The sequence below is a fragment of the Stegodyphus dumicola genome, chromosome 3, assembly GCF_044657685.1.
Source record: "Stegodyphus dumicola isolate Sdum_Otavi_A_Nest chromosome 3, ASM4465768v1".
Taxonomy (NCBI): Eukaryota; Metazoa; Arthropoda; class Arachnida; order Araneae; family Eresidae; genus Stegodyphus; species Stegodyphus dumicola.
The window spans coordinates 115,601,344-115,614,593 of record NC_140770.1 but is presented as its reverse complement, the minus strand read 5'-3'; the positions used below and the strand labels follow the sequence as shown (position 1 = coordinate 115,614,593).

Sequence of the window (13,250 nt, the reverse complement as noted above, 5' to 3'; positions counted from 1 at the left end):
TATTTATATATCATCAAGGATAATAAAAAGAGCGTATTTTTCCAAACACTAGACTTAATATTTAAGCAAATGATATGAAGTTAGAATATGTTCTTTATTTTAAATGAATTTTCATAATTTCGTGACGATTTTCCTGTGGTTACTGAAAAAGTTCTTTTCATCGTCAATTAAATTGAAAGAAACATCTTTGGGTAGCCGAGCTTTTTATTTACTTTGACGTACAGTTTTTGTCTATACTTTTATTGTGAACTATCGCTTCAGGATATTTCGATTTGTATGAAAGAACAAAATTTCACATTTAAGAAGATAAAATTTATGAAATTAATTGCCAACTTTTAATGCTTTTAAATAGTTTCCGGAATTACATTCATTTCCCTATGAAATTCACAAGCAAATCAGCAAATATGCGTGGACAATCCAAATGTACAGCGTGACCTGCATTTTTAACTACTTGAAATCTTGCGTTGGGAAAGTATTGCAAAGCTAACTCCTTGTCTTCCGTCCTGAAATAAAATCACTTTATTATTACTCCAAAGCATAAGCAATGCGAAAACAATTATGTTAAGAGTATTTTATGAATAAATTATGATAAAGGAACTATTATTAGAGTGACTAATTTTATGCCAAACACTATAGATATGACTTTCTTCAGTTTAGCTGATGTCAGAGGACTCAGGGCTGATACTAGAGTTGGTGTAATAAGTGTGGTCACACTGCGGCATTAAATTTAGAGGTAGTAAAAGTTTTAGAAAAGCACCAAGCAACAAAATATAGAGATGGTAAAATTCTTAGAGTTTAGAGAAACATCGAACAGTAAAATTTAGTGAATGCAACATTTTTAGAATTTAAGAGAAACAGCGGACAGCAGATCTTAGGAATGGTAAAATTTTTAGAATTTAATGGAGATAGCGGGCACCAATATTTAGGGCCCTAAAAGATTGCACAGGGTGGTAAGACACCTAGCTCTCGAAAATTTATTTGGCATTAAGACGTTTTTGTAGCTCTAGTATACGAAATTTTTATATTTTTACCTGTTACCCAAAATTGGTTTTAGTCAGTTGTATATGAAATTCCCCAGAATGAAGAGCATGCAATTTTATTTTCTTAGTTTCTCTTTTGCAATACTTCTATTTCTAAATATTTTATGAACCTAGAAACATTTTAAATAGAATCGTTCAAAATTTTGGGGCCGTCATATTGCGTTACGTTTAAGCTACCATGTAAATTATCATCCAAGAAAATCGTCATATATCGTCATATACATTGTACAAAAAAATAAAGTCTTGTAATTACCATTCAGACAGCCTGATAAATAATCAGTTTCCACCTAGAGTAAATTTAGATGTGGCTTCATTTCTTTAAGTATCATGTGTTTTTTCTAGTCATAAAATATCTCAAAATGAGGGAATTTTAAAACTGCTTTTTTTAAAACAGAACTTTTTAAAAACAGTTTTTATCAGAGGTAGAAGAGAATATGCATATGAAATCTAACATTTAAAGGGATCCTCGTTTAACGTAATACCCAATATGATTTAAAAAGTTCCATACTTTCATATGATAATATTACGGAGATGTACAGGAACAAAGTTTCTAAATTGTATCAATTTTCAGTGCCTGTTACTGATCAAAATTCGACGTTATTCAACCACTGTGTTCCTAAATTTAATGAATTTTTTTCGTATCTCAGTTACAAAACACTGTACTAATAAAACATTTTACATTATTAGGATTATGTTAAATTTATATTTTATGGTTGCAGAACTCTGCCAGTGATGTAACTGCTTTCATAAATTTATCTTAATTTGACAAACTTTCTAAATGGGGATGCATTTTATTCATTGCTTTATTTGAAAATGTATATTGTTGCGTGCGTACGGGTTCGTTATGAAATAAATGCACAAGTCCAATGAAAAATGAACAAAATTTGTTATTATCACAACAATAATGCTTAAATTTTCTCAAATTATCATGCAGTATTACAATATCTCACAGTAATAATCTTTTAACTACTCAAATGTCCAATAGAACGTAATTTAAAACAGCTAAAGAAAGCTAATCCGCGAATTCGCTACAATCAACAAGAGCAATTTTCTAAACAACAACAAACTAAGCAACTACTACAAAATTATTTTATTTATTTCTGATTCACCTCAGGTATACAACTACTTTGAGTTTTGACCTGTACAATCTGTGCAGCCTATGAAGGCCATTCACGGTTTTTAGTACATTAAGGTGCTACTGCACCTCGCCCGGGGGCGTGACATTAGAACAAGGTGCAATCATTTCGTGGCGAAGTCAAGCTGAATATACGAAAATTGATAAATTAGTACTTGGAAAACAAAATCATCCAGCATTCAAGTCCTTGCATGATGCATTCGGTCAGGATAGTAGCGTAATGTTACTGAGATAGGGTGCGCAGTTCAGCAGGTAATCAGGAGTAGAACCACAGCAGTGGGCGTGGTGAGATCACACAATACACAGTCTTTAACATATAGTAATTAATTCTAGCCTGCTTCCAGGCAAATAGCCAATTTTGGCAGTAACACGGTACTGGTTAAATAAGATTAGATAGAGCACAAAACACAACTTCATATGTACACTATTTACATATTTACATCACCACCGCGCATTATGGTGAATTGACCGAGGTCTCTTCACCACGCTGTCCACCGTAGGATCATAATTACCGAGTTCTCTTAGCGTGTGCACTGGAGAATTATCCATTTTTTCGAAGAAGTTGTGCGCCTCCATGAGGATTAATTCAGGAATGGGCTTTATTTTCAAGTCTGCATGAATGATGCTATTTCGTACAAACCAGGGCGCATTAGTGATGGCCCTCAAAATTTTGTTTTGAAGGACTTCTAGTTTTCTCCTATCCGTCTTATTGGCAATTGCCCACGCTGGGGCGGCGTAGAGCATAACTGGCCTAATCATAGTGAGATAGATCATGCCTCTAGCTTTTAAGCTCAATTTCGATTTCCTACCTATAACAGTATAAAGCGACATGAAAACTCCGTTTGCTTTATTTACTTGGTTGGTTACGTGCTCTTTGAAGGTGAGCCTATCATCTAGGGTAACTCCCAAGTACTTTGCGGACGAGCAAACTGAAATCACATCATTCTCTATCTTGATATCCGTGTTCGTAGTGACATTTCTTCTGTAGCGACGGAATTGGACAATTTTACAATTTTTTTGCAATCAAAAAAATTATTAATATCATCTAAAAGATAAAAGAAAAAAACCTATACAACGTAGCCTGAGACGGAAAATGTACAACCAAATTAAACAGTGTAAAACCTTTTTTGCAAGTATTAAATATACAGCATTTTAAGGGTGAGCCCTTTAAACGAAAAGAATAAGTTGTTTGTTGAAAAGAATAATCTTTGTTTAAATGAAAAATAACGACAAAAAAAAAGAGGTCCTGCTAAGACCAAAAGGGAAAGAATAGTGTAGAAAAAGACTGACAGACCTGAATCCTATACGTTAGCCTTCTAAATTTAAAATGAGCTATAAATGTGGAAAACGGTTGCCATATATATTCGCAAAGCGTGATTGCAAGCTTATTTCCATACATATGTCCTCATCGAATTCAATTCAACTACATATTGTTACGAATTTGGTATTTAAAAAGCTAATGTTAGTTCAATTAGAAATTAAATGGTTTTATTTCTCGCGCAGTGCAGCGCGTGACGAATATTAAAAGAAAGCTAAGCCGGAAAATTGAAAATACAAGAGCGCGTGCATTAAATAAATAAATATCTCTTTTTGATTTCGAGAAAGTACTGGAAAATTCTAGCGCGTGATTTTAAAATCTTATAAAAGGAGGAAAACATCTCAGTTTGTAGTAGTTGCTTAGTTTGTTGTTGTTTAGAAAACTACTGTTGTTGATTGTAGCGAATTCGCGGATTAGCGTTCTTTAGCTGTTTTGAATTACGTTCTATTGTACATTTGAGTAGTTAAAAGAAAACTACTGTGAGATATTGTAATACTGCATGATAATTTGAGAAAATTTAAGCATTTTTGTTGTGATAATAATAAATTTTTGTTCATTTTTCATCGGACTTGTGCATTCATTTCATAACGAACCCGTACGCACGCAACAATTTTTGGTGTCAGAAGTGGGATTTGAATGCCAATAACAAGAGCGATGGAAGAACAATTGAGACAGCTCATTAGTGCTTTTGCTGCATTCCAAGAAAAGATGGAAGCTGGCCAAGCATCATTTAAGGAAGAAATGAAATTGGGCCAGGAATCCGTTAAGGAAGAAATGAAATTGGGCCAGGAATCCGTTAAGGACGAAATGAAAGCCGTTCAAGCTGGTCAAGAAGAAATGAAAAGAGAAATTACTTGCATAATAGAAAATAAATTTGAAGCTATGGAAGGCAGAATTGACGCAGTTGAAAATAAAGTTGGACATATTGAAGAAAGAGTTTCTTCGGTGAAAGAAGAAATAGAAGAAAGAGTTTCTTCTGTAAAAGAACAAATTGATGAGAGAGTTTCTGCAGTTGCCAAAGAAATGGATACTTTAAAGAAATTCGTAGCGTCGGCAGGGAGCAGGAGTGATGATTTTAAATTCTTACCAATGCCTGCTCGTCCACCTCTGAAGCTATCCACATATGATGGGAAGACCTCCTGGCAGGTGTATAAGACACAATTTTCTATCGTGGCGGATGCGAATGGATGGGATTCCCAAGCTAAGGCCTGTCATCTCGCCGCTTCTTTAAGAGCCGACGCAGCGGATATCCTTCAGACTCTTCCCGAAAACAAAAGGTTAAATTTCGAAGCTCTGTCCGGCGCCTTGGAGCTGCGCTTCGGGGAGAAATGTTTAAAAGACTACAGCAGGCTCCAATTAAAATCCCGTCAACTGAAGCTCACCGAAGCACTTCAGGAGCTCGCCAAGGATGTTGAAAGGCTGTCACATCACGCCTTTTTGGAGTGCCCGACATCCTGTCCCCGCAATATTTCATCGATGGCATCCGGGACCCTGAAATACAGAAAGCACTGCGAATGGCGGATGTTAAAGATTTGAAAAGCGCTTTAGTGTACGCCATGAAATTCGAGGCAGCCCAGCAAGCCACCCGTCGAGACCGCCATCCAGTCAGAGCTGCTCAGGTCCAGGAGCCAGGGGATCAAGTCACTGCTCGTCTAGACGATTTAAGTAGACAACTGAACGCCTTGAGACGGAATATTGGTGACAAGAAACCGACCGTAAAGTGCTGGAACTGCGGTGCTGAAGGACACATACGACGGAACTGCAGAACACCCCAGGGTACGGATGTTAAAACCGCTCCTAACAAACAGCAGGGAAACTAATTAGTGACCATCCGGGCGGAGGTTGCCAGATAATGAAAAGCCCCAGTTTAAAGCGCTTCAGATTTCTGCAGTGAGAGGCGGCATTAATGGACTTTTCATAATAGGACATATTCATAGAGTTCCCTGCGATATGACAATAGATACAGGAGCCAACGTTACCATCATCCGAAAAGATTTGGCTCAACAACTGGGAAACAAACTTATCTGGACGCCGCCTTGCGTTACCCTACAGACTGTGTATGGTGAGAAGATCGACATCGATGGAAAAGTAAATGTTAACATCACGTTTGGAAGTTCCGCTTACCATCACACGGCATATGTAGCAGAGATCACTGATTCTTGCATACTCGGATTGGACTTTCTAAGGAAATACAATTTTTCCTTCGACTTTAAAAATAACGAAATGCATTCTACATTTGAGGACATAGCGTTATTTGGAGTTAATGATGAAGAAGTTAAATCTGTTCATAAAATCATAGCACAAGACAATATCACAATACCGGCAAGAACAGAAATTTTACTTCCTGGAACGTATCGCCTTTGACATAGCCGAAAACAGAAATTTCCGCTACGGCATCATAGAATATCCCAATAACTGTAATAGCCCAAAAATAGTACTAGTAGCCTCAACACTCGTCGATCTATCCAGAACGGTTATCCCGGTGAGAGTCGCCAATGAAGGAGAACTGAGAAGGGGAGAATTATTAAGAAAGGTGAAGTGGTTCCAGCCTGTACTCCAGTAACCATCGTTGAAAGAAAGAGTAACATCCAAGAATCCGTGTCCCCAGAGAGCATTACATCGGAGTTATTGCAGAATGCGCAATTAAACGATAAAGAGAGGAATGCTGAAGATTGCGTCATTAAAGATCTTCAAGTTATTTTCTCCCGCTCGTCTTCTGACGTGGTTCGAACTAGTTTGACACAACATAGAATAGATACCGGCGATCATCCCCCGATCAAGCAACATCCAAGACGTCTACCGTTTGCTAAACAGGAAGAGGTGCGAACACTGTTAAAATATATGGAAGAAGGCAATGTCATCGAGCCTTCAGTAAGTCCACGGGCATCTCCCATCGTCCTAGTCAGAAAGAAAGACGGCTCAACAAGATTTTGCGTCGACTATCGCCGGTTGAATGAGGTTACGAAGAAAGACAGTTACCCTCTTCCTAGAATTGACGACATTCTAGACATTCTTTCTGGAAGCAAGTGGTTCTCAACACTTGATTTAAAGAGTGGGTATTGGCAGGTAGAAATACTGCCTGAAGACCGAGAAAAGACGGCATTTACTACGGGACAAGGGCTTTGGCAATTCAAGGTGATGCCGTTTGGACTGTGTAATGCGCCAGCAACATTCGAACGTCTTATGGAGACTGTTTTGAAAGGCCTTTCCTACGAAGCCTGCCTGATATACCTGGACGACATTCATCGTCGGAAAGAGTTTTGAAGAACATTTAGAAAATCTTAGGAAGGTGCTTCAGAAACTGAAAGAAGCCAATCTGAAGCTGAGTCCCGCTAAATGCAATCTGTTCCGAAAGGAAGTGACTTACCTGGGACATGTCATCTCTGCAGAAGGTGTGCGCACGGATCCTGAAAAGGTATCAGCGGTTAAATCCTGGAAACGTCCCGAAAATGTCCATCAGCTGAGAAGCTTCCTAGGGCTTTGCACCTACTATGGGAGATTCGTGAAGAACTTTTCTTCCATCGCAAGACCCCCTTCACAAGCTGACAGAGAGCAACCAAAAGTTCTTGTGGACAAAAGAATGCGAGGATGCATTTAACAACTTAAAGGAGGCTTTAACATCTGCTCCAATCCTGACGTATCCTCAGCTGGACCTACCATTTATTCTCGACACCGACGCGAGCGATGAAAGTGTTGGTGCTGTTTTGTCCCAAGAAATAGACGGCCAAGAACGTGTATTGGCGTACTGGAGCAAGTGCCTATCTAAACCGGAGAGGAATTATTGTGTCACCAGGAAAGAGTTGCTCGCCATAGTTAAAGCTGTAAAACAGTTCCATCACTATCTATACGGCAGAAAATTCCTGCTCCGCACCGATCATGCATCATTGACCTGGCTTTTAAATTTCAAGAATCCTGAGGGTCAAATAGCCAGGTGGATACAGAGACTCCAAGAATATGACATCACTATCCGTCATCGTAAGGGATCATCACACGGAAACGCCGACGCCCTGTCTAGAAGACCTTGCCAAGAAAGCTGCCGATATTGTTCCAGGGTGGAAGCGAAATACGAACTGCTGACTCCGGTCGCAAGACAAATTACAACATCAACATCGGCTGATCGAGAACCATGGAGTGAGGATGAAGTCAGGAAAGACCAGCTGGAAGACCGCGACATTAAACCCATAATTGGTTTAATTGAGTCATCAACCAGAAAACCTACCTGGCAGGACATTTCTATCTGTAGTCCTGAACCAAACAGTATTGGGCACTCTGGGATTGACTTCACATTCGAAACGGCGTCTTATACCGGAAATTCGAATCGGATGGCAGCTGATACTTCCAAGATCCCGCATTCCTGATGTCCTTAAAGAACTACATAACAGCCCTATGGGAGGTCACTTTGGAATAATGAAGACCTTACAGAGAGTTCGTGAACGCTTTTACTGGAATAATGCAAAGGATGACGTGCAAAAGTGGTGCCGATCCTGCGATGCCTGTGCAGGTCGGAAAGGACCGAAGAGACGCAGCCGAGGCAAGCTGCAACGTTACAACGTATGGGCGCCTTTTGAACGTATCGCCTTTGACATCTTGGGACCTCTGCCACGAACTGCTGATGGCAACAAATACATACTCGTTGTCACTGATTACTTCACCAAGTGGCTTGAAGCGTAACCTGCTCCTGATCAAGAGGCTGACACAGTAGCTGAGGTAATGATATAGCACTGGATTTCCAGGTTCGGAGTGCCTATTCAGTTACATTCCGATCAGGGAAAGAATTTTGCCTCGGCAGTAATCAAAGAACTATGCAAACTACTCGGCATTGACAAAACTCAAACGACGCCATTGCATCCCCAGTCGGACGGCATGGTAGAGAGGTTCAATCGAACCATCCTTAATAACCTCTCACCTCTCATTAGTGGTTTCCAAAAACCAACAGGACTGGGGCAAGAAATTACCACTCTTTTTACTGGCTTACCGCAGTGCTGTTCAAGAAACTACCGGCTATTCTCCATCACAGATGATCTTCGGTCGTGATCTTCGTCTGCCTTGTGATCTACTGTATGGCCGCCCTCCGGATGCTCCGGGTTGATTGCATGTTACGACTGGTTTGGGCAGCGGACAGTCCCTTGAGTTGTGTCCAAAATTATTACAGCTGAAGCATTTTGGTTCATCTTTTTTATTATGTGTGATACCGTAGAGTTTTTTCTTTTCGTTGATTGTAGCAACTGGACCATCTTTAAAGGAGTTTCGTTTGTCGTAAGACCCTTCTTTACACGGTTGTTTATTGTTGAAAGTTGACTTCAAGGTATCATAATCATCTAGTTTTTCAACTAATTCAATTAGTGAAATCAACTCAGACCATATGTCAATAAAATGATCTTTTACTTCACTAAACACTTAACGTTTTATCTGATTCGCTACAATAAGGTCGCTATGTTTCTCAAAAGTATCTACTTTAATTCCGCTTATCCATTCATTAAAAAAATTTCTTGACTCATACGCAAAATTCTTCCATGTGCTTCCTACACTCTTATTGTGCGTAAAAAATTTTTGGCGAAATTTTTCAGGTGTCATCTTGTACCGTTTTAATAAGATCCTTTTAACTTCTTTATAATCGTTTGCAATCTCATCGGTTTCTCTGGCGATTAACTGAGCAATATCATACGGCAATAAGCCAAACAAATGAGTAACCCATGTATTTTCTGGTATTTCAACTTGTTTAGCCAAACGTTCAAACATGATTAAATATAAACTGATATCATTCTCGTCAGGTTTAAATTTTTGCATCAAACTATGAAGCTCTAACTTTGGATTCATGTGCGTACCACTAGCATTTTCATTGGTGCCAGAATTTGTAGATCTACTTTCTGCTTCTGCTACTTTCTGCTTGTAGTTTTTGCAGTTCAAATTCCATTTCATACCTTCTTTTTCGTTCCTCATATTCTTCTTTTCGCCTACGTTCTTCATCTTGACGTTTTCGTTCTTCAATTTCTTCTTTTCGCCTACGTTCTTCAATTTCTTCTTTTTCTTTTCTTTCATTTATTATAATGTTGAACCATTTTTTGGTGCATTCTTCATCGTACTCTTTGCTAGCCAAAATTATCTTTTTCAAATCGCTCATTTTATGACTCTCATTTACATCTTCTCCCAATTTTTCAGCTAATATTCTTAAATCGCATTTCTTTGCCTTACCGAAAATAGACATTTTCGTACTCATTAAAATGAAAATTATATATATATGCTTTTATTATTAACTTCCAATTAGACAACTCAGTAGAACACAGTTATTGATATTTTATAAGTTTGTTTGACGTTCTAAATATATTTCAAAATTTAAAAAGAAATGAAAAAAAAAAATAAACTATCTTTCCAAAATGATAAAAAAAATAACAAAATTAAATTCTTTAATAAATATGTTACATCAATTAATGCACATACCTTGAAATTCAAATTCTTTTCAATTTATTTACGTATAGCAAATTCTTGTAGCTTTAGGCTTAGGTTTCAGAATAATCTCGCTTCTGATTTATGTTAACTTCCTTTTTGTAGTTAAATTAATAACTAAAAAAACATTTATTTAAAGACAAACAAAGACAAACAAACATTTATTTAAAGATAAATCTTAATAACCTACACGTAACGTATTCGTAAACGCACATAACATAACAAGCGTACTTACTGCATCGTACTATTAAACATTTTTTTTAAGCGTACATCATCTGAATATCTTTTTTAAAATTATAAATAGAACGACATCCAGAAATTAGCTGTTGGCATTTTCTTAATAGATATTTTGTCTAATAACAATTAAATAATTTACAATCGTGCTTACAATCATATTGTTACGAATTTGGTATTTAAAAAGCTAATGTTAGTTCAATTAGAAATTAAATGGTTTTATTTCTCGCGCAGTGCAGCGCGTGACGAATATTAAAAGAAAGCTAAGCCGGAAAATTGAAAATACAAGAGCGCGTGCATTAAATAAATAAATATCTCTTTTTATTTCGAGAAAGTACTGGAAAATTCTAGCGCGTGATTTTAAAATCTTATAAAAGGAGGAAAACATCTCAGTTTGTAGTAGTTGCTTAGTTTGTTGTTGTTTAGAAAACTACTGTTGTTGATTGTAGCGAATTCGCGGATTAGCGTTCTTTAGCTGTTTTGAATTACGTTCTATTGACATTTGAGTAGTTAAAAGAAAACTACTGTGAGATATTGTAATACTGCATGATAATTTGAGAAAATTTAAGCATTTTTGTTGTGATAATAATAAATTTTTGTTCACTTTTCATCGGACTTGTGCATTCATTTCATAACGAACCCGTACGCACGCAACAATTTTTGGTGTCAGAAGTGGGATTTGAATGCCAATAACAAGAGCGATGGAAGAACAATTGAGACAGCTCATTAGTGCTTTTGCTGCATTCCAAGAAAAGATGGAAGCTGGCCAAGCATCATTTAAGGAAGAAATGAAATTGGGCCAGGAATCCGTTAAGGAAGAAATGAAATTGGGCCAGGAATCCGTTAAGGACGAAATGAAAGCCGTTCAAGCTGGTCAAGAAGAAATGAAAAGAGAAATTACTTGCATAATAGAAAATAAATTTGAAGCTATGGAAGGCAGAATTGACGCAGTTGAAAATAAAGTTGGACATATTGAAGAAAGAGTTTCTTCGGTGAAAGAAGAAATAGAAGAAAGAGTTTCTTCTGTAAAAGAACAAATTGATGAGAGAGTTTCTGCAGTTGCCAAAGAAATGGATACTTTAAAGAAATTCGTAGCGTCGGCAGGGAGCAGGAGTGATGATTTTAAATTCTTACCAATGCCTGCTCGTCCACCTCTGAAGCTATCCACATATGATGGGAAGACCTCCTGGCAGGTGTATAAGACACAATTTTCTATCGTGGCGGATGCGAATGGATGGGATTCCCAAGCTAAGGCCTGTCATCTCGCCGCTTCTTTAAGAGCCGACGCAGCGGATATCCTTCAGACTCTTCCCGAAAACAAAAGGTTAAATTTCGAAGCTCTGTCCGGCGCCTTGGAGCTGCGCTTCGGGGAGAAATGTTTAAAAGACTACAGCAGGCTCCAATTAAAATCCCGTCAACTGAAGCTCACCGAAACACTTCAGGAGCTCGCCAAGGATGTTGAAAGGCTGTCACATCACGCCTTTTTGGAGTGCCCGACATCCTGTCCCCGCAATATTTCATCGATGGCATCCGGGACCCTGAAATACAGAAAGCACTGCGAATGGCGGATGTTAAAGATTTGAAAAGCGCTTTAGTGTACGCCATGAAATTCGAGGCAGCCCAGCAAGCCACCCGTCGAGACCGCCATCCAGTCAGAGCTGCTCAGGTCCAGGAGCCAGGGGATCAAGTCACTGCTCGTCTAGACGATTTAAGTAGACAACTGAACGCCTTGAGACGGAATATTGGTGACAAGAAACCGACCGTAAAGTGCTGGAACTGCGGTGCTGAAGGACACATACGACGGAACTGCAGAACACCCCAGGGTACGGATGTTAAAACCGCTCCTAACAAACAGCAGGGAAACTAATTAGTGACCATCCGGGCGGAGGTTGCCAGATAATGAAAAGCCCCAGTTTAAAGCGCTTCAGATTTCTGCAGTGAGAGGCGGCATTAATGGACTTTTCATAATAGGACATATTCATAGAGTTCCCTGCGATATGACAATAGATACAGGAGCCAACGTTACCATCATCCGAAAAGATTTGGCTCAACAACTGGGAAACAAACTTATCTGGACGCCGCCTTGCGTTACCCTACAGACTGTGTATGGTGAGAAGATCGACATCGATGGAAAAGTAAATGTTAACATCACGTTTGGAAGTTCCGCTTACCATCACACGGCATATGTAGCAGAGATCACTGATTCTTGCATACTCGGATTGGACTTTCTAAGGAAATACAATTTTTCCTTCGACTTTAAAAATAACGAAATGCATTCTACATTTGAGGACATAGCGTTATTTGGAGTTAATGATGAAGAAGTTAAATCTGTTCATAAAATCATAGCACAAGACAATATCACAATACCGGCAAGAACAGAAATTTTACTTCCTGGAACGTATCGCCTTTGACATAGCCGAAAACAGAAATTTCCGCTACGGCATCATAGAATATCCCAATAACTGTAATAGCCCAAAAATAGTACTAGTAGCCTCAACACTCGTCGATCTATCCAGAACGGTTATCCCGGTGAGAGTCGCCAATGAAGGAGAACTGAGAAGGGGAGAATTATTAAGAAAGGTGAAGTGGTTCCAGCCTGTACTCCAGTAACCATCGTTGAAAGAAAGAGTAACATCCAAGAATCCGTGTCCCCAGAGAGCATTACATCGGAGTTATTGCAGAATGCGCAATTAAACGATAAAGAGAGGAATGCTGAAGATTGCGTCATTAAAGATCTTCAAGTTATTTTCTCCCGCTCGTCTTCTGACGTGGTTCGAACTAGTTTGACACAACATAGAATAGATACCGGCGATCATCCCCCGATCAAGCAACATCCAAGACGTCTACCGTTTGCTAAACAGGAAGAGGTGCGAACACTGTTAAAATATATGGAAGAAGGCAATGTCATCGAGCCTTCAGTAAGTCCACGGGCATCTCCCATCGTCCTAGTCAGAAAGAAAGACGGCTCAACAAGATTTTGCGTCGACTATCGCCGGTTGAATGAGGTTACGAAGAAAGACAGTTACCCTCTTCCTAGAATTGACGACATTCTAGACATTCTTTCTGGAAGCAAGTGGTT

At 38.7% G+C, this 13,250-nt stretch overlaps 1 protein-coding gene across 2 annotated transcripts in view; it reads right to left on the bottom strand.

Annotated features, from left to right (window-relative positions):
* Positions 1 to 312: 312 nt before the first annotated feature.
* The window catches only part of LOC118201129 (sn-1-specific diacylglycerol lipase ABHD11-like), a 62,617-nt gene continuing 49,679 nt past the window's right edge, over positions 313 to 13,250 (bottom strand). For both annotated transcript variants that reach the window (XM_085813213.1, XM_085813214.1), the window contains exon 6: positions 313 to 503. In XM_085813213.1, coding sequence (XP_085669339.1) covers positions 368 to 503 — 136 coding nt within the window. In that variant the 3' untranslated portion in view covers positions 313 to 367. The remainder of the gene's footprint in view (positions 504 to 13,250) is intronic.